This window comes from Oncorhynchus mykiss, chromosome 12 (genome assembly GCF_013265735.2).
Source record: "Oncorhynchus mykiss isolate Arlee chromosome 12, USDA_OmykA_1.1, whole genome shotgun sequence".
NCBI lineage: Eukaryota > Metazoa > Chordata > Actinopteri > Salmoniformes > Salmonidae > Oncorhynchus > Oncorhynchus mykiss.
Genome location: NC_048576.1, coordinates 23,225,434 through 23,248,422, shown reverse-complemented (window position 1 = coordinate 23,248,422; position 22,989 = coordinate 23,225,434). Strand labels below are relative to the sequence as shown.

The following is a 22,989-nucleotide window of genomic DNA, read 5'->3' as shown; positions in this document are numbered from 1 at the left end:
TATTTCTTTCATCACATTCCCAGTGGGTCAGAAGTTTACATGCACTCAATTAGTATTTGGTAGCATTGCCTTTAAATTGTTTAACTTGGATCAAACATTTCCACAAGCTTCCCACAATAAGTTGGGTGAATTTTGGCCCATTCCTCCTGACAGAGCTGGTGTTACTGAGTCAGGTTTGTAGGCCTTCTTGCTCGCACATGCTTTTTCAGTTCTGCCCACAAATCTTCTATGGGATTGAGGTCAGGGCGTAGCGATGGTCACTCCAATACCTTGACTTTGTTGTCACAACTTTGAAATTATGCTTGTGGTTATTGTCCATTTGGAAGACCCATTTGCGACCAAGCTTTAACTGATGACTTGAGATGTTACTTCAATATATACACATTATTTTCATCACTCATGATGCCATCTATTTTTTGAAGTGCACCATTCCCTCTTGCAGCAAAGCACCCCCACAACATAATTCTGAAATCCCCGTGCTTCACGGTTGGAATGGTGTTCTTCGGCTTGCAAGCATCCCCATTTTCCTCCAAACATAACGATGGTCATAATGGCCAAACAGTTCTATTTTTGTTTCATCAGACCAGAGGACATTTCTCCAAAAAGTACGATCTTAGTCCCCATGTGCAAGACGTAGTCTGTATTTTTTATGGTGGTTTTGGAGCAGTGGCTTCTTCCTTGCTGAGCGGCCTCTCAGGTTATGTCGATAAAGGACTCGTTGTACTGTGGATATAGATACTTTTGTACCTGTTTCCTTCAGCATCTTCACAAGGTCCTTTGCTGTTGTTCTGGGATTGATTTGCACTTTTCACACCAAAGTACGTTCATCTCTAGGAGACAGAATGTGTCTCCTTCCTGAGTGGTATGACGGCTGCGTGGTCACATGGTGTTTATACTTGCATACTATTGTTTGTACAGATGAACGTGGTACTTTCAGACGTTTGGAAATTGCTCCCAAGGAGGAACCAGACTTGTTGAGGTCTACAATTTTTTTTCTGAAGTCTTGGCTGATTTCTGTTGATTTCCCCATAATGTAAAGCAACGAGACAATTAGTTTGAAGGTAGGCCTTGAAATACAGCCACAGGTACACCTCCAATTGACTCAAATTATGTCAATTAGCCTATCAGAATCTTCTAAAGCCATGACATCATATTCTGGAATTTTAACAGCTGTTTAAAGGCAGTCAACTTAGTGTATGTAAACTTCTGACCCACTGGAATTGTGATACAGTGAATTATAAGTGAAAAAAATCTACAAAGTAGATGTCCTAACTGACTTGCCAAATCTACAGTTGAGTTTTTGAAAAACAAGTTTTAATGACTCCAACTTAAGTGTATGTAAACTTCTAACTTCAACTGTATACAGGGAGTGTAATCAAGGAGGTGTTGGAGTAGAGGTGACTCTGATGACGCGCAGGTGTATGTAACGATAGTGACAGGTGTGCGCCATAACAAGCAGCCTGATGATGTAGAGGTTGGGGAGGGAGCACACGTCACAAATGTCCTTGTTTTTAAAAGAAAGCCATTTTTGGGGCCATTAAAATAACATAAAATTCATCAGAAATACAGTGTAGCCATTGTTAATGTTGTAAATGACTATTGTAGCTTGAAATGGCAGATATTTTACGGAATATCTACATAGGCGTACAGAGGCCCCTTATCAGCAACCATCACTTCTATGTTCCAATGGCACTTTGTGTTAGCTAATCCAAGTTGATCATTTTAAAAGGCTAATTGATCATTAGAAAACCATTTTGCAATGATGTTAGCACAGTTGAAAACTGTTGTTCTGATTAAAGAAGCAATAAATCTGGCCTTCTTTAGACTAGTTGAGTATCTGGAGCATCAGCATTTGTGCGTTCGATTACAGGCTCAAAATAGCCTTAAAACACCAGTCTCAAAGTCAACAGTGAAGAGGGGACTCTGGGATGCTGGCCTTCTAGGCAGAGTTGCAAAGATAAAGCCATATCTCAGACTGGTCAATAAAAAGAAAAGATTAAGATGGGCAAAATAACACAAACACTGGACAGAGGAACTCTGCCTAGAAGGCCAGCATCCTGGAGTTGCCTCTTCACTGTTGGCAAAGGGACTGGTGTTTTAAGGGTACTGTTTAATGAAGCTGCCAGCTGAGGACTTGTGAGACATCACTTTCTCAAACTTGACACTCTAATGTACTTGTACTCTTGCTCAGTTGTGCACTGTGGCCTCCCACTCTTTCTATTCCGGTTCGAGCCAGATTGGGGTGTTCTGTGAAGGGAGTAGTACACTGCGTTGTAAGAGATCTTCAGTTTCTTGGCAATTTCTCGCATGAAATAGCCTTCATTTCGCAGAACAAGTATGGTGTTAAGACTGGTGTTTTGCGGATACTATTTAATGAAGCTGCCAGGTGAGGACTTGTGAAGCGTCTGTTTCTCAAACTATAAGCCTATGTAGATATTCCATAAAAAATCTGCCGTTTCCATGGAAATATACCATTGACATTGACTTGCATTGGGTTTTCTTATACTGCATATACTCTAGGGGTGTGTGTGAGAGAGTGTGTGTGTAGATTTCTTTTGATTTTGTTTATATATATTTGTCCAGACAATTATTCAAAACATGTTTGAGATCTATGAATAAGAGAAAATGCTGTAATATATACAGTATATAGGTCTAGGCCAGTGGTTCACAAACATTTAACCCTTCAAACATTAAACATCCAGCTGCGTACCCCCTCTAGCACCAGGGCCAGCGCACTCTCAAATGTATTTTTTTGCCATCATTGTAAGCCTGCCACACACACACTATACAATACATTTATTGAACATAAGAATGAGTGTGAGTTTTTGTCACAACCCAGCTCGTGGGAAGTGACAAAGAGCTCTTATAGGACCAGTGCACAAATAATAATATAATAATCAATAATTTTGCTCTTCATTGAACCATCTTACATATAAAATTGTGAATAACTCACCACAGATTAATGAAAAGGGTGTGCATGGAAGGATGCACACAACTCTGCAATGTTGGGTTGTATTCGATAGAGTCTCAGTCTTAAATAATTTTCCACACACAGTCTATGCCTGTATTTAGTTTTCATGCTAGTGAGGGCCGAGAATCCACTCGCACATAGGTACGTGGTTGCAAAGGGCAGGATACTCTGGCAGTGGCTTCTGATTCATTTACATTTTCACAGAACCGCTTGTTGCAATTTCGATGAGGCTCTCTTGTTCAGTAAGTGGACTGGAGGCTGGGCATGAAAGGGATAATGAATCCAGTTGTTTGTGTCATCTGTTTCTGGAAAGTACTTGCATAATTGCGCACCCAACTCACTCAGGTGCTTCGTTATATCACATTTGACATTGTCCGTAAACTTGAGTTCAGTTGCACACAAAAACTCATACAATGAGGCCTCCCGGGTGGCGCAGTGGTTAAGGGCCACCAGAGACCCTGGGTTCGCGCCCAGGCTCTGCCGTAACCGGACGCAACCGGGAGGTCCATGGGGCGATACACAATTGGCCTAGCGTCGTCCAGGTTAGGGAGGGCTTGGCTGGTAGGGATATCCTTGTCTCAACGCGCGCCAGCGACTCATGTGGCGGGCCGGGCGCAGTGCGTGCTAACCAAGGTTGCCAGGTGCACGGTGTTTCCTCCGACACATTGGTGCGGCTGGCTTCTTGGTTGGATGCACGCTGTGTACCCAAGTGGCCCAAGTGGCGTCGGAAGCAATTGCTTGCACGCGCATTACCACTCCACATTCTCCCATGACTTTTGCGCCATCAGTACAGATACCAACATATCTTGACCACCAAAGTCCATTTGATGTCACAAAGCTGTCCTGAACTTTAAAATATCCTCTCCTGTTGTCCTGGTTTACAGAAGAGGATGTCTTCCTTAATTGACCCCCCATAAATGTAACGGACATATACCAGGAGCTGTGCCAGGCCCGCCACGTCTGTTGGCTCATCCAGCGGTAACGCATACAATTCACTGGCTTATATGCTAAGCAGTAATTGTTTCAAAAATATCTACTGCTATGTCACTGATGAGTCGTGAAATAGTGTTGTTTGATGAAGGTATTGTCTGTATGTCACGAACCTCGCCGAGGATGGTGCCTCTTCCTGTTCGGGCGGTGCTCGGCGGTCGTCGTCGCCGGCCTATTAGCTGCCATCGATTCCCTTTCCGTTTGTTTTGGGTTATTGGTTAATTGGGTACACCTGTTTTGTATTAGGATTTGTTTGTAGGGTATTTAGGGGCACTAGGCCCGCTGGGTATTTGTGCGGGCTTGTTTTTGTTACTCTGTGTTTTGATGGTGTGATTTTTTCCTGTATTTATTCTCCGGACTGTTTAGTCCTGTTGTTTTTGACTGGCAACTTATTTTACGCCCTGTGTGTTGGCGTGACTGTTTTTGTTGCGCTGGGGAATAAATGTGAAGAAACGACTGAACCCTGCTCTCTGCGCCTGATTCCAACCACCACACCTAGTAGATCGTAACAGAAGCCCGCACCTTCGAAATGGAGTCAGCAGGAGCAGCGACCACTCCTCTCCCCACTATGGAGGAGCGCGTTCATCACCACACAGCTGTCCTCCATCGGATTGGTACCGCGATGGACCAGATGATGGAGAGGATGGAACGATGGGAGAGGAGTGGTCTCCCGACGTCTACCCCAGCTCCCCCACTGCCGACACCACCTACTCCACCTACGTCGTCCTCTGGGTCCGGCGCACTACGTCTCTCCCCCCCGAGGGAGTACGATGGAGCGGCTGCTGGGTGCCGGGGATTTTTGCTCCAGCTGGAGCTCTACCTGGCTACCGTGCGTCCGGCTCCCTCGGGTGAGGAGAGTGTGAGCCTCCTCGTCTCCTGTTTAACGGGCAGGGCCCTGGATTGGGCTAACGCAGTCTGGAACAGTCCAGACTCGGCTCGGGACAACTACCTGGAGTTCACCCGCCGTTTCCGAGCAGTGTTCGATCATCCACCAGAGGGTAAAGCGGCGGGTGAGCGACTGTTCCACCTCAGACAGGAGACGAGGAGCGCGCAGGACTTCGCGTTGGAGTTTAGGACCCTAGCTGCTGGTGCTGGGTGGAATGACAGGGCCCTGATGGACCATTACCGGTGTAGTCTCCGGGAGGACGTCCGCCGGGAGCTGGCTTGCAGGGACACAACTCTCTCCCTGGATGAACTAATAGACATGTCTATTCGATTGGACAACCTGCTAGCTGCCCGCGGGCGTTCAGAAGGGGTCCTGTTAATTCCACCTTCCAGCTCTCCCACTCCCACTCCGATGGAGTTGGGAGGAGCTGCATCTAGGGGGATCAGAGGGGGCTCCTCCTGCTCCTATTGTGGACGGAGAGGACACACTTCGGACCGGTGTTGGAGGAGTCCTTCTGGGAGTCGAGATGGTCGGCAGAACGCTCCTCGGCCACCCCAGGTGAGTAAGCACCAAACTCACCCAGAGCTCCCTGTTGGTCACATGTTTTTGTTAATTTTTTTCCCTGCTTTTTTCCCCTCTCTTCAGCATAAGGCGCTAGTCGATTCAGGCGCAGCTGTGAGTTTTATGGATCGTGGACTCGCCCGTAAATTGGGTATTCCGTTAGTGCAGATAGACCCACCTGTCCCCGTGCACTCCTTAGATAGCCGACCGCTAGGGTCAGGGCTGGTCAGGGAGGCCACGATTCCGCTGGACATGGTAACGCAGGGGAATCATAGGGAGAGGATCAGTTTCTACCTTATTGATTCACCTGGGTTTCCGGTGGTGTTGGGGGTTCCCTGGCTGGCTATTCACAATCCCCTTATTTCCTGGAAACAGGGGGCTCTTAAGGGGTGGTCAGACGAGTGTTCAGAGAGGTGTATAGGAGTTTCCATCGGTGCCACGACGGTGGAGAGTCCAGACCAGGTTTCCACCGTGCGCATTCCCCCAGAATATGCCGATTTGGCTATCGCTTTTAGTAAGAAGAAGGCGACCAAATTACCACCCCATCGACGGTGGGATTGCGTGATAAACCTCCTGGAGAACGCTGCACTTCCCCGGAGTCATGTGTACCCACTGTCACAGGAGGAGACGCTGGCTATGGAAACATATGTCACGGAAGCTCTAAGACAGGGGTACATTCGGCCCTCCATGTCACCCGTCTCCTCGAGTTTTTTTTTTGTGAGGAAAAAGGAGGGAGGTCTGCGTCCGTGCATTGATTATCGAGGTCTCAATTCGATCACAGTGGGTTTTAGTTATCCGCTACCTCTCATCGCTACGGCGGTGGAATCATTCCACGGAGCGCGTTTCTTCACAAAACTGGACCTCAGGAGCGCGTATAATCTGATGCGTATTCGGGGAGGAGACGAGTGGAAAACAGCGTTTAGTACCACATCAGGCCACTATGAGTACCTCGTCATGCCGTATGGGTTGAAAAATGCTCCAGCCGTCTTTCAATCCTTTGTAGATGAGATTCTCAGGGACTTGCACGGGCAGGGTGTGGTAGTCTATATTGATGACATCTTGATTTATTCTGCCACACGCGCCGCGCATGTTTCCCTGGTGCACAAGGTGCTTGGGCGACTGCTGGAGCATGACCTATACGTCAAGGCTGAGAAATGTGTGTTCTCCAAACCAGCCGTTTCCTTCTTGGGTTATCGCATTTCCAGCTCGGGGATGATGATGGAGTGTGACCGCGTTAACGCCGTGCGTAATTGGCCGACTCCGACCACGGTAAAGGAGGTGCAGCGGTTTTTAGGGTTTGCCAATTACTACCGGAGGTTTATCCGGGATTTTGGCCAAGTAGCGGCGCCCATTACCTCACTGCTGAAGGGGGGGCCGGTGCGTTTGCGGTGGTCAGCAGAGGCTGATGGAGCCTTCAACCAGTTGAAGGCACTGTTCACTGGGGCTCCCGTGTTGGCGCATCCGGACCCTTCGTTAGCATTCATAGTGGAGGTGGATGCGTCCGAGGCTGGGGTTGGAGCCGTGCTGTCTCAGCGCTCGGGCACGCCACCGAAGCTCCGTCCCTGCGCTTTCTTTTCTAAGAAGCTGGGTCCGGCAGAGCGGAACTATGATGTGGGGGACCGGGAGTTACTAGCTATGGTAAAGGCCCTGAAGGTGTGGAGACACTGGCTAGAGGGGGCTAAACACCCTTTTCTCATCTGGACTGATCACCGTAATCTGGAGTATATTCGAGCAGCGAGGAGACTGAATCCGCGTCAGGCTAGGTGGGCCATGTTCTTTACACGTTTTAGATTTACGATCTCTTACAGACCAGGTTCCCTCAACACTAAGGCCGACGCGCTGTCCCGTCTCTATGACACCGAGGACCGGTCTATCGAACCCACTCCCATCCTTCCAGCTTCTCGGCTGGTGGCCCCAGTGGTATGGGAGGTGGACGCGGACATCGAGCGGGCGTTGAGAGTTGAACCTGCGCCTGCACAGTGTCCGACTGGTAGAAGTTACGTACCGCTTGGTGTCCGTGATAAGTTGATTCGGTGGGCTCACACACTACCGTCTGCGGGTCATCCGGGGATCGATAGGACAGTGCGGGGTCTTAGAGGGAAATACTGGTGGCCCACCTTAGCTAGGGATGTGAGGCTCTATGTATCTTCCTGTTCGGTATGCGCCCAGAGTAAGGCTCCTAGGCACCTTCCTAGAGGGAAGTTACAGCCCCTCCCGGTTCCACAACGGCCATGGTCCCATCTCTCGGTAGATTTCCTTACTGATCTTCCCCCATCTCAGGGGAACACTACCGTTTTGGTCGTTGTGGATCGGTTCTCTAAGTCCTGCCGTCTCCTCCCATTGCCTGGTCTCCCTACGGCCCTACAGACTGCAGAGGCTCTTTTTACCCACGTCTTCCGGCACTATGGGGTTCCAGAGGATATCGTCTCCGATCGGGGTCCCCAGTTCACATCTCGGGTTTGGAAGGCGTTTATGGAGCGTCTGGGGATCTCGGTCAGCCTTACCTCTGGTTATCACCCCGAAAGTAATGGGCAGGTGGAGAGAGTAAACCAGGAAGTGGGCAGGTTTCTGAGGTCGTATTGCCAGGACCGGCCAGGAGAATGGGCGAGGTACGTCCCGTGGGCAGAGTTAGCCCAGAATTCTCTTCGGCATTCGTCCACGAATATGTCGCCATTCGAATGTGTACTGGGCTACCAGCCGGTCCTGGCTCCATGGCATCAGAGTCAGACCGAGGCTCCTGCGGTGGAGGAGTGGGTACAGCGCTCTAGAGAGACCTGGCGGGCAGTCCAGGATTCTCTCAGGCAGGCCAGTGAACGGCAGAAGAGAGACGCTGACCGCCACCGCAGTGAGGCCCCGGTGTTCGCACCAGGGGACAGGGTCTGGCTCTCGACCCGAAACCTGCCCCTCCGCCTGCCCTGCCGGAAGCTGGGGCCGCAGTGTGTGGGGCCATTTAAAGTCCTGAGGAGGATAAACGAGGTGTGTTATAGATTGCAACTTCCCTCTTATTATCGTATTAACCCCTCGTTTCATGTGTCTCTCCTCAGGCCGGTGGTAGCTGGTCCCCTACAAGACGGTGAGGTACCGGAGGTCCCTCCACCCCCTCTGGACATCGAGGGGTCCCCGGCGTACACAGTACGAGCTATTCTGGACTCGAGACGCCGGGTGAGGGGCCTGCAGTACCTCGTGGACTGGGAGGGGTACGGTCCGGAGGAGAGGTGCTGGGTACCGGGGAGGGACATTTTAGATCCTTCCCTCTTGAGGGATTTCCATCGCCTCCACCCGGATCGCCCTGCGCCTCGTCCTCCGGGTCGTCCTCGAGGCCGGGGTCGGCGCGCTGCAGGGGCCGCGCGTCAGGGGGGGGGTACTGTCACGAACCTCGCCGAGGATGGTGCCTCTTCCTGTTCGGGCGGTGCTCGGCGGTCGTCGTCGCCGGCCTATTAGCTGCCATCAATTCCCTTTCCGTTTGTTTTGGGTTATTGGTTAATTGGGTACACCTGTTTTGTATTAGGATTTGTTTGTAGGGTATTTAGGGGCACTAGGCCCGCTGGGTATTTGTGCGGGCTTGTTTTTGTTACTCTGTGTTTTGATGGTGTGATTTTTTCCTGTATTTATTCTCCGGACTGTTTAGTCCTGTTGTTTTTGACTGGCAACTTATTTTACGCCCTGTGTGTTGGCGTGACTGTTTTTGTTGCGCTGGGGAATAAATGTGAAGAAACGACTGAACCCTGCTCTCTGCGCCTGATTCCAACCACCACACCTAGTAGATCGTAACACTGTATAGTTTTTTCTGGCCTTTTCCCCCAACATTGTCCCAACCATATCCGCGGTAGCAAGAAGAAGAAGAATGAAGTCTTCCAAAATAATATGGGGCTTGCCTGTATTAATATTATTAAGATCTGATCATGTGAACATGTATTCACATGACTTGATTCATGAAATGTGTAAAAAAACAGTAACCCCATTCGTCCAAAGACTAAATATAGTACAATATCAAGAACTCACATTGTAGACAAACACTTTGGCCAACTTAAAACAGTCAGATTTGTCAATCAATATGCTCAGAGAACAAGTGTAACAAAGGTCATTTTTTATTTCCGTTATGGACATGTTTGAGTTAAGGACCTATGGTTCTTATTACGGGTGCATGGATGATCTTGATTGGGTTATCACTCTTTACTATGGGTAAAGGTTTTTCCATGGACCTAGACATCTGTGTGTATTATGCATAGTGCACAGCTTATATGGATTTAGTTTTGTTGTTTGAGCACTGTATACGGTACACAGCAAAGGGAATGCATATCTCTAGATCTGGAACACCTAGCTACATTTGGCTGCAGAGAGAAAGCTTGGCGTAAAGGAGGGGTAAATGTTTACGACAAACACAATGTTGTCTACCCAGATACTCCAGTAGTCTGTTTTTTAAATTAGCACGCTTGTGTGAGAGGGTCATTAGGAATGACTTAGAGCTCTGAGAGAGGAGAGCAGAGGGGCTGCTGAGATAAAAGACAGAGACACTGAATGCTGACTCCACAACACACAGATCTATTAATCTATCTATCTGCCCCAGCAGCCAAAACAACAGCTAACATATCAATACAACACTCTGCAAACACAACACACATCACTGTCACTAACACTGTCTGCACATCACCACCCTTTAATAAACAATCAAACAAACACACACACACACACACACACAGCACAAACAAACACATCCCCACCTCAGGTCACAACCCTGAACCGAATCACAAAACACTTTACAAACACCAGACTAACAACTACTATTACATACAACACACACTGAAACTCACAGAGAATACAGGATCGTACCATTTTCAGGGTGCTCCATTTCCCCAATGCTGCCGTCTGGGGTGGTCCTCTCGTAGTGATCCTCAGGCAGGGTCAGGGGCCCGATACGGGGGCCAGACGATGACTTACTGCTGGGCGTCTCTGACTCCTCCAGGCCGCTGTCATAGTAACTGTGCTGAGATGCATCCTGCAGATTCTGCACCGGATTGGCTGTGGAGAATGTCACTCTGCGATGGGGTAGCTGAAATCAGAAAATATCTCCATCAACATAAAAGTCTAACATAAACCTTCTTAATAGATGAATTCCCCCCTTGCAGAGATCAGTTTACTAAATGGCCAGTCGCCATATTCAACAATGGAAAGATGACTACTCATGGCCCACATACAGTACACTCCCCCACCCCCACGCACACAAACACCCCTCGTAAAACTGAGGAAACCACTGGTGTAGCAGAAAAGTCCTTACTGCCTATTCTGTTCTGCTGAGAGTTTGTGGTAGAGATCAATAACCCAGGTCTGTACTCCACTCTCCCCTTCTCTTTCTTCCCTTGTTCTCTTACGCAGAACAGATCCATTTTAGCAGGGATTGGAAGCGATATGCCAGTCATTTTAGCACATATACAGGAACCATACAGGGCTGCTTTTGAAGTGTTCATAGAGCTATCAACACTGGGTTGTTAATCAAGTCTACCGGACCACTAATGCTCTCAGGATGGTTTTATTATTATCAATCATTTTTTATCTATCAACCATTAATTTGCTCTTCCTCTCTGTTTCATTCATTCTTTCTTTCACTCACAATCAGTACTTCCTATTTGTATTCTGAAGTGTGGCCCCACATCCACTGCATGTACACTTCTTCCTCCCACATGGCCCATTTGCCCTGGGACAATTAAGTGTTAGCCATCAATTTAAACCTAACTGAACATGATGCTTTCTAACTATGCAGACACTTAATAAAAACTCTCTATGTATGTGTGTGTATATGTACAGTATGTGTTTGTGAGTCTGTGCTTGAATGTGCACGTGTGTGTCTTAGGGCATAACATGTGTTTCCTCCCTTAATTACATTATTTGAAGGGGGGGGGGGGGGGGGGCAGATAGCCTAGTGGTTAAAGCATTTGGCCAGTAACCAAAAGGTTGCTAGTCCAAATCCCAGAGCGGACAAGGTAAAAATCTGTCATTCTGCCCCTGAACAAGGCGGTTAACCCACAGTTTCTAGGCCATCATTGTAAATAAGAATTTGTTCTTAACTGACTTGCCTAGTTAATAAATAAACATACATTTATTTTGATTTTTATCTGTAATAAAAACATGCACGCCGCACTTCTGGTGATACGTAAATGTAAGTGACATTATTTTATCTACCGTGAAAAATGTGGAGAATTGCAAATGGAATTGCTTGATCGACTGTATGAAAGAATACCATGCCTCATGAAGAATGCAAATTGCATTGTTTGATCTGTGTTAAGGCCTACAAGTACCTTGCAACTCGGATATAATGTACTTAGTATACAGACTTTTATTGGGACGTGGGTTAGCATTGTTATTGTGATATTTCAATCAAGCCGTTTATTGCTTTACTAGAACGGACTGAGGTAATGGTATTCTCAAGGAGACCTCTCAAACTGTGATTAAGGGTATCCTAAGCAGACACATTACTATTTAAATATAAGGGTGCGTTGTTTAAATATAGATTCTTGCTAAAACTGCTCTTGTAGGCATTGCTCGAGAGTCAGCATTTCCCTGGGTAGGCTATGTATGGTAGACTGGGAGGCTAGGGCTACGCAGATGGGAAATAAGATTCATTTTTAGTCAGAACACAGCTACTCCACCAGGGCTGGAGTGGGTACAGAGAGGAGACAGAGGGGGCGTTGCGCTGGCAGTCGGGGTCAATTCTGAGGGCTAGAGGCGACTTGGAGGAGATTGTGTAGGACTGGAGGCTGGAAACTCAAAGAATTGGATCTTGGGATTCCTCTGTTCCCTCCCATGTCTGTGTGTGTAATTGTTTGTTACATGTCATGTGTGACGCATCATGCTGTCTTTTTCACCGGGTCTTGTTTGGAACCCGTGGTATTGTATGCTGTACATTATTTGTGTGACGAGTGTGCTATTCGCTTTTGCCTTTGGTGGGAGTGTCGTTAAGCAGTTGTGTCAGACTGTTTTCCTTCTGAAAAATAAAGTGTGCCTGTTCACTCATCTCTGCTCTCCTGCACCTGACTTCAGTTAACCAGTTGCGCACACTGTTGACACCTCCTGATTCCTGCTTACATGCGAAAACTAAAGCAGGAAGTACCAGTGACTCGCTCGATACGAAAGTGGTCAGATGACGCAGATGCTACACTACAGAACGGAATATTTTCCGGGATTCGTCCAATGGCATTGAGGAGTATACCACCTCAGTCATCGGCTTCATCAATGAGTGCATTGATGACGTCGTCTCCACAGTGACCATACGTACATATCCCAACCAGAAGCCATGGATAACAGGCAACATCCGCATCGAGCCAAAGGCTAGTGCTGCCGTTTTCAAGAAGCAGGACACCATTCCGGACGCAATATATGAAAATCCCGCTATGCCCTCAGACGAACCAAGCAAAGCCTCAATACAGGACTAAGATTGAATCCTACTATACTGGCTCTGACACTCATCAGATGTGGCAGGGCTTGAAAACTATTACGGACTACAAAGGGAAACCCAGATGCAAGCTGCCCAGTGACGTGAGCCTAACAGATGAGCTAAATGCTTTTCATGTCGATTCGAGGCAAGCAACACTGAATCATGCACAAGAGCACCAGCTGTTCAGGATGTCTGTGTGATAATGCTCTCGGTAGCCGATGTGAGCAAGACCTTTAAACAGGTCAACATTCACAAAGCCGCGGGGCCAGATGGATTACCAGGACGTGTACTCAAAGCATGCGCGGAACAACTGGCAAGTGTCTTCACTGACATTTTCAACCTCTCCCTGACTAAGTCTGTAATACCTATATGTTTCAATTAGAAAACCATAGTCCCTGTGCCCATGGAAGCAAAGGTAACCTGCCTAAATGATTATTGCTCTGTAGCACTCATGCCGGTAGCCATGAAGTGCTTAGAAAGGCTGGTCATGTCTCACATCAACAACATCCTCCCGGATACCCTAGACCTACTCCAATTCGCATACCAAGCCCAACAGATGAGGCAATCTCTATTGCACTCCACACTGCCCTTTCCCACTTGGAAAAAAGGAACACCTATGTGAGAATGCTGTTCATTGACTACAGCTCAGCGTTCAACACCATAGTGCTCACTAAGCTCATCACTAAGCTAAACACATCCCTCTGCAACAGAATCCTGGACTTCCTGACGGGCCAACCCAGGTGGTAAGGGTAGGCAACAGCATGTCTGCCACGCTAATCCTGAACACTGGGGCCCCTCAGGGGGGTGTACTTAGTCCCCTCCTGTAATTCCTTGTTCACCCACGACTATGTGGCCAAACATGACTCTAACACCATTATTAAGTTTGCTGACGACACAACAGTTCTTAGGCCTGATCCCCGACAATGATGAGACAGCCTATAGGGAGGAGGTCAGGGCACTGGCAGTGTGGTGCCAGGACAACAACCTCTCCCTCAATGCGAACAATATATAGGAGCTGATTGTGAACTACAGGAAAAGGCGGGCCAAACAGGCCCCCATTAACATCAACGGGAATGTAGTAGAGCGGGTTGAGAGTTTCAAGTTCCTTGGTGTCCACTTCACCAACGAGCTGTCATGGTCCAAAAACACCAAGAAAGTTGTGAAGAGGGCACGACAAAAACTTTTCCCCCTCAGGAGACTGAAAAGATTTGGCATGGATCCTCAAAAGGTTCTATAGCTGCACCATCGAGAGCATCCTGACCGGTTGCATCACCGCCTGGTATGACAACTGCCCGGCATCTGACCATAAGGCACTACAGAGGGATGTGCGTACGGCCCAGTACACCACTGGGGCCAAGCTTCCTGCCATCTAGGACCTATATAACAGGCGGTGTCAGAGGATAGACCATAAAATTGTCAGAGACTCTACTCACCCAATTCAGAGAATTTTTTCTCTGCTACCGCACAGCAAGTGGTACCGGAGCGCCAAGTCTAGGACCAAAATGCTCCTTAATAGCTTCCACCTCCAAGCCAGAAGACTGCTGAACAGTTAATCAAATGGCAACCGGACTATTACATTGATTGCCCCCCCTCCTCCATTTGTCTGTATACTACTGCAACTCGCTGTTTATTATCAATGTATAGTCACTTAGCCCCTACCTACATGTACAAATTACTTCAATTAACCTGTACCCCCACACACTGACTCGGTATCTGTACCCCCTGTATATAGCCTCATTATTGTTATGTTATTGTGTTGCATTTTCAAATGTTTGTATTAATAAACTCAGCAAAAAAAGAAACGTCCCTTTTTCAGGACCCTGTCTTTCAAAGATAATTCGTAAACATTCAAATAACTTCATACATCATCATTGTAAAGGGTTTAAAAACTGTTTTCCATGCTTGTTCAATGACCCATAAAAAATTAATGAACATGCACCTGTGGAACGGTCGTTAAGACACTAACAGCTTACAAATGGTAGGCAATTAAGGTCACAGTTATGAAAACTTAGGACACTAAAGACGTCTTTCTACTGACTCTGAAAAACACCAAAAGAAATCAGCCCAGGGTCCCTGCTCATCTGCGTGAACGTGCCTTAGGCATGCTGCAAGAAGGCTTGAGGACTGGGTAGGCAACAGCACGTCTGCCATGCTGACGTGATGTTGCATCGGGGTACAGGTTAGTTGTAGTACTTCCGGCGCCGACAGAGATGGCCGCCTCGCTTCTTGTTCCTAGGAAACTATGCAGTTTTTTGTTTTTTTTCGTGTTATTTCTTACATTGGTACCCCAGGTCATCTTAGGTTTCATTACATACAGTCGGGAAGAACTACTGAATATAAGAGCAACGTCAACTCACCATCAGTGCGACCAGGAATATGACTTTCCCGAAACGGATCCTGTGTTCTGCCTTTCACCCAGGACAACGGAATGGATCCCAGCCTGCGACCCAAAACAAAGACATCGTAAGAGGGAAACAAAGCGGTCTTCTGGTCAGGCTCCGGAGACGGGCACATCGCGTACCACTCTCTAGCATACTTCTCGCCAATGTCCAGTCTCTTGACAACAAGGTTGATGAAATCCGAGCAAGGGTAGCATTCCAGAGGGACATCAGAGACTGTAACGTTCTTTGCTTCACGGAAACATGGCTCACTCGAGAGACGCTAACGGAATCGGTGCAGCCTGCTGGTTTCTTCACGCATCGCGCCGACAGAAACAAACATCTTTCTGGTAAGAAGAGGGGCGGGGGCGTATGCCTTATGGTTAACGAGACGTGGTGTGTTCACAACAACATACAGGAACTCAAGTCCTTCTGTTCACCTGATTTAGAATTCCTCACAATCAAATGTCGACCGCATTATCTACCAAGGGAATTCTCTTCGATTATAATCACAGCTGTACATATTCCCCCCCAAGCAGACACATCGATGGCTCTGAACGAACTTTATTTGACTCTTTGCAAACTGGATACCACATATCCTGAGGCTGCATTCATTGTAGCTGGGGATTTTAACAAGGCTAATCTGAAAACAAGACTCCCTAAATTGTATCAGGATATCGATTGCGCAACCAGGGCTGGTAAAACCTTGGATCATTGCTATTCTAACTTCCGCGACGCATATAAGGCCCTCCCCCGCCCTGTTTCGGAAAAGCTGACCACGACTCCATTTTGTTGCTCCCTGCCTACAGACAGAAGCTAAAACAAGAAGCTCCCGCGCTGAGGTCTGTTCAACGCTGGTCCGACCAATCTGATTCCATATGTTCCGCACTGCGTCCAACAACAACGAATACGCTGATTCGGTGAGCGAGTTCATTAGAACGTGCATTGAAGATGTCGTTCCCATAGCAACGATTAAAACATTCCCAAACCAGAAACCGTGGATTGATGGCAGCATTCGCGTGAAACTGAAAGCGCGAACCACTGCTTTTAACCAGGGCAAGGTGACCGGAAACATGACCGAATACAAACAGTGTAGCTATTCCCTCCGCAAGGCAATCAAACAAGCTAAGCATCAGTATAGAGACAAAGTAGAGTAGCAATTCAACGGCTCAGACAAAAGAGGTATGTGGCAGGGTCTACAGTCAATCACGGATTACAAAAAGAAAACCAGCCCCGTCACGGACCAGGATGTCTTGCTACCAGGCAGACTAACTAACTTTTTGCCCGCTTTGAGGACAAAACAGTGCCACTGACACGGCCCGCAACCAAAACATGCAGACTCTCCTTCACTGCGGACTCTCCTTGACTGCAGCTGACGTGAGTATAACATTTAAACGTGTTAACCCTAGCAAGGCTGCAGGCCCAGACGTCATCCCCAGCCGCGCCCTCAGAGCATGTGCGGACCAGCTGGCTGGTGTGTTTACAGACATATTCAATCAATCATTATCCCAGTCTGCTGTTCCCACATGCTTCAAGAGGGCCACCATTGTTCCCGTTCCCAAGAAAGCTAAGGTAACTGAGCTAAATGACTACCGCCCCGTAGCACTCACTTCCATCATCATGATGTGCTTTGAGAGACTAGTCAAGGACCATATCATCTCCACCCTACCTGGCACCCTAGACCCACTCCAATTTGCTTACCACCCAAATAGGTCCACAGACGATGCAATCTCAACCACACTGCACACTGCCCTAACCCATCTGGACAAGAGGAATACCTATGTGAGAATGCTGTTCATCGACTACAGCTCAGCATTTAACACCATAGTACCCTCCAAGCTCATCATCAAGCTTGAGACCCTGGGTCTCGACCCAGCCCTGTGCAACTGGGTACTGGACTTCCTGACGGGCCGCCCCCAGGTGGAGAGGGTAGGTAACAACATCTCCACCCCGCAGATCCTCAACACTGGGGCCCCAGAAGGGTGCGTTCTGAGCCCTCTCCTGTACTCTCTGTTCACCCACGACTGTGTGGCCATGCACGCCTCCAACTCAATCATCAAGTTTGCGGATGACACTACAGTGGTAGGCTTGATTACCGACAACGACGAGACGGCCTACAGGTCGGAGGTGAGGGCCCTCGTAGTGTGGTGTCAGGAAAATAACCTCACACTCAACGTCAACAAAACTAAGGAGATGATTGTGGACTTCAGGAAACAGCAGAGAGAGCACCCCCCTATCCACATCGATGGGACAGTAGTGGACAGGGTAGTAAGTTCCTTGGCGTACACATCACAGACAAACTGAATTCGTCCACCCACACAGATAGCATCGTGAAGATGCCTCCGAAGAAATTCGGCTTGTCACCAAAAGCACTCACAAACTTCTACAGAAGCACAATCGAGAGCATCCTGTCGGGCTGTATCACCACCTGGTATCGGCAACTGCTCCGCTCACAACCGTAAGGCTCTCCAGAGGGTAGTGAGGTCTGCACAACGCATCACCGGGGGCAAACTACCTGCCATCCAGGACACCTACACCACTTGATGTCACAGGAAGGCCATAAAGATCATCAAGGACAACAACCACCCGAGCCACTGCCTGTTCACCCTGCTATCATCCAGAAGGCGAGGTCAGTACAGGTGCATCAAAGCAGGGACCGAGTGACTGAAAAACAGCTTCTATCTCAAGGCCATCAGACTGTTAAACAGCCACCACAAACATTGAGTGGCTGCTGCTAACACACTGACTCAACTCCAGCCACTTTAATAATGGGAATTGATGGAAATGGATGTAAAATATATCACTAGCCACTTTAAACAATGCTACTTGATATAATGTTTACATACCCTACATTATTCATCTCATATGTACAGTGCCTTGCGAAAGTATTCGGCCCCCTTGAACTTTGCGACCTTTTGCCACATTTCAGGCTTCAAACATAAAGATATCAAACTGTATTTTTTTGTGAAGAATCAACAACATTTGGGACACAATCATGAAGTGGAACGACATTTATTGGATATTTCAAACTTTTTTAACAAATCAAAAACTGAACAATTGGGCGTGCAAAATTATTCAGCCCCCTTAAGTTAATACTTTGTAGCGCCACCTTTTGCTGTGATTACAGCTGTAAGTCGCTTGGGGTATGTCTCTATCAGTTTTGCACATCGAGAGACTGAAATGTTTTCCCATTCCTCCTTGCAAAACAGCTTGAGTTCAGTGAGGTTGGATGGAGAGCATTTGTGAACAGCAGTTTTCAGTTCTTTCCACAGATTCTCGATTAGATTCAGGTCTGGACTTTGACTTGGCCATTCTAACACCTGGACATGTTTATTTTTGAACCATTCCATTGTAGATTTTGCTTTATGTTTTGGATCATTGTCTTGTTGGAAGACAAATCTCCGTCCCAGTCTCAGGTCTTTTGCAGACTCCATCAGGTTTTCTTCCAGAATGGTCCTGTATTTGGCTCCATCCATCTTCCCATCAATTTTAACCATCTTCCCTGTCCCTGCTGAAGAAAAGCAGGCCCAAACCATGATGCTGCCACCACCATGTTTGACAGTGGGGATGGTGGGTTCAGGGTGATGAGCTGTGTTGCTTTTACGCCAAACATAACGTTTTGCATTGTTGCCAAAAAGTTCAATTTTGGTTTCATCTGACCAGAGCACCTTCTTCCACATGTTTGGTGTGTCTCCCAGGTGGCTTGTGGCAAACTTGAAACGACACTTTTTATGGATATCTTTAAGAAATGGCTTTCTTCTTGCCACTCTTCCATAAAGGACAGATTTGTGCAATATACGACTGATTTTTGTCCTATGGACAGAGTCTCCCACCTCAGCTGTAGATCTCTGCAGTTCATCCAGAGTGATCATGGGCCTCTTGGCTGCATCTCTGATCAGTCTTCTCCTTGTATGAGCTGAAAGTTTAGAGGGAGTTAACGCCTCGCTTCAACAGGTTCATCTGCTAACCATGTGTATGTGACAAATAAATTTGTGATGTGGCCAGGGCAATAAATTGCAATGTCCGTACTGTGAGACACCTGAGACAGCACTGCAGAGAGACAGGATGGACCGCTGGATGGACAGCTGATCGTCCTTGCAGTGGCAGACCATGTGTCTACAATACCTGCACAGGATCGGTACATCTAAACATCACACCTGCGGGACAGGTACAGGACTGCATCAACAACTGCCCGAGTTACACCAGGAACGCACAATCCCTCCTTCAGTGATCAGACTGTCCATGAGAGGCTGGACTGAGGGCTTGTAGGCCTGTTGTAAAGGCAGGTCCTCACAAGACATCACCTGCAACAACGTCGCCTATGGGCACAAACCCACCAAAAGTGCTCTTCTCGAGTCGCGGTTTTGTCTCACCAGGGGAGATGGAGACATCCTCCTCCCTCATGTGGTACCCTTCCTGCAGACTCATCCTGACTTGACCCTCCAGCATGACAATGCCACCAGCCATACTGCTCGTTCTGTGTGTGATTTCCTGCAAGACAAGCGATCTTCTGCTCTGGCCAGCAAAAAGCCCGGATCTCATTCCCATTGAGCACGTCTGGGACCCGTTGGATCGGAGGGTGAGAGCTAGGGGCCATTCCCCCCAGAAATGTTCGGGAAATTGCAGGTGCCTTGGTGGAAGAGTGAGGTAACATCTCACAGCAAGAATTGGCAAATCTGGTGCAGTCTATGAGGAGGAGATGCACTGCAGTCCTTAATGCAGCTGGTGGCCACACCAGACACTGACTGTTACTTTTGATTTTGACCCCCCCTTTGTTCAGGGACACATTATTCCAATTCTGTTCCATTTCCACATGTCTGTGGAACTTGTTCAGTTTATGTCTCAGTTGTTGATTGTTATGTTCATACAAATATTTACGCATGTTAAGTTTGCTGAAAATAAGAGCAGTTGACCGTGAGAGGACGTTTCTTTTTTGCTGAGTTTATATGCTTTTTTTTATTAATTTAGCTTATTTGGTAAATATTTTCTTAACAGTTGGTTAAGCATTTCACGGTAAGATCTACACTTGTGGAATTCCACACGTGACAAATAAACTTTGATTTGATTTGATGTAAAATGAGTATCTGATAATCTGATCGTTGTCATATAGAATGATCAGGAGTTGATCAATGTCACATGGAATGATCATGATAGGAGTGCAAAGAGAACATACAGATGGAATTTGTCAGAATCAGAGAGTTTGAGTCCCAGACTGAGGAGTTGCTTGACCTGGCACAGTAGAGTGTAAATGATGCCCTGTAGCCAATAGCTGGCTGATGGAACAGACTGGGATCAGTATGTTCCTCTCACTTTAGGTGTGGTCTGATTTGAAGTGCTGCTCTAATGGAAGGAGAGACATTCTCAGCTCAGCATTGGCCAGGGAGGCTGGTGGGAGAGCTTTTTTGTATGCAAGTTCATTCACACCATTACTCCTGCATCCTGTCATATGAAACGGTGTGAACAGTGAGATTCGTCATTAGATGTGCCAGCTACATTCACACTCGCTGAGGCTGGCTGCAGTAATGCATGGTAGCACTGTGACAACATTATGGCATTTCAAGGCCGGTGCACTCGTTAAGTGCATTTCCTCGGCATAGAAAGGGTTTCCCATGGAGAGTACGGTATTCTCAGGGACAGTGAAGAGCATGAATACAATACAATACCTCACTGAATGGCAAGATGTAGCAGATGGTTAATCTAGCCATCTACTTGCTCCTTCTCTCCTCTCTTTCCATATAATGGGGCCCCTCCCTCCATATCCCCTTACATAAACAAAGGTTTTCTCTTCCTTTGTCCTAACACGTGTCATGACGTGGCCCTTTCTTGGTGTAGATTCTCTCTCTCACACTCTCTCTTAAACCCAGGTTTTGTTATCTAAGGTCATAAATTCTTGGCAAAGACTCTCTCCCCCTGGAGCACAGAGAGAGAACAAAGGACTTCACTTGACCAAACTCCTAAATCCCCAAAAATGGGATAATTAAACATTCTTTCTACTTTTGAGAATGTGGGAATGATCCGTGGACACTTAAGGGACAGTTATGTTGAGTGTGTTTCATTTGGTGATCTCATGAAGGACAGGAAACACATAACTATCAGGGATCAAGGTACGACCCAGATGCAGACTGTCGAAGTAACAATGGTTATTGTAGCAACGGGCAGGCAAAGAGAGGTCAAGGTAGGCAGGAGTCAAAAATCCAGGGTAAGGCAAAGGTACAGGATGGCAGGCAGATTCAGGGTCAGGCAGAGTTCAGTAATCCAGAGGTGGAGCAAAGGTACAGGACGGCAGGCAGACTCAGGGTCAGGCAGAGAGGTCAGGCAGGCAGGTACAGGGTCAGGACAGGCAAAGGTCAAAAACCAGGAGGACGAGGAAAGAGAGGCTGGGAAAAAGATAGGCGCTGACAGGAAAAACGTTGGTAAGCTTGAACGAACAAGACGAACTGGCAACAAACAGACAGAGAACACAGGTATGAATACACGGGGGTAATTGGGAAGACGGGAGACGTCTGGAGGGGGTGGAGACAAGCACAGGGACAGGGGAAACAGATCAGGGTGTGACAATAACTTTCTCTTAAAGTGAAAGTACATTTCCCAGCTGTCAGGTTTACATCTAAATATTGTGAAACGTATGTGATTAAACATTAAACTATTTGTGAAAAGATGTAATGTGATTTTAACCTTCTAAATTAGAGTATAGATTTTCATAAAGATTAACTAATCAGTGGCCATGCCCACGTGAGCATAGACATTATGTCAGCATCATGGAACCGCCCTTTCCTACTGAAACATATAAACCTACTCTTGATGAAATTCACACCAGACCATGCAAGTGGTTGAATTTCTAAGACCAAAACATGTGATGCTGATGTGTGAAGTGATTAGCATTTCAATTAATATAATTATAGACTGTGTAATGAATCTATTTTTATCTTTCCCGCTCTTTCACAGTCCCGTCCCTTTCCTTTTGTCTACCAAGCTGTCATATCTGCTTATCCCACTAGGGACTTTCCTGTCATTGTTACTAACCATTTTTTTACTGTTTGTTTGTTTCTGTGATTATTTAGTTAGTTAGTAATGTGTCAAGTAAATAAATAGTTAAATTACAAAAGGGAAAATAAATAAATAAATATGGTTTCTATGGACAATGGTGTTTGTTCTTCACTGGTTGCCCTTTTCTTGTGGCAACAGGTCACACATCTTGCTCCTGCGATGGCACACTGTGGTATTTCACCCAGTAGATATGGAAGTTTATCAAAATTGGGTTTGTTTTCTAATTATTTGTGGATCTGTATAATCTGAGGGAAATCTGTGTCTCTATGGTCATACATTTGGCAGGAGGTTAGAAACTGCAACTCAGTTTCCACCTCATTTTGTGGGCAGTGTGCACATAGCCTGTCTTCTCTTGAGAGCCAGGTCTGCCTACGGCGGCCTTTCTTAATAGCAAGGCTATGCTCACTGAGTCTGGTCAGTCACAGTGGTCAGGTATTCCGCTACTGTGTACTCTCTGATTAAGACAAAATAATATTCTAGTTTGCTCTATTTTTTTGCTAATTCTTTCAAAATGTGTCAAGTAATTATCTTTTTGTATTCTCATGATTTGGTTGGGTCTAATTTTGTTGCTGTCTTTGGGCTCTGTGGGGTCTGTTTGTGTTTGTGAACAGAGCCCCAGGACCAGCTTGTTTAAGGGACACTTTTCCAAGTTCATCTCTCTGTAGGTGATGGCTTTTTTATGGAAGGTTTGGGAATCACTTCCTTTTAAGTGGATGGGGAATTTAAA

General features: G+C 47.0%; 1 protein-coding gene across 1 annotated transcript in view; it reads right to left on the bottom strand.

The window, feature by feature from the left end:
• LOC110537229 (protocadherin-1) overlaps window positions 1–22,989 on the bottom strand; it is a 153,848-nt gene that overhangs the window by 35,303 nt on the left and 95,556 nt on the right. Inside the window, exon 4 of the mRNA XM_021623109.2 lies at window positions 10,239–10,458. Within this exon, the coding sequence (XP_021478784.1) occupies window positions 10,239–10,458 (220 nt within the window). The remainder of the gene's footprint in view (window positions 1–10,238; window positions 10,459–22,989) is intronic.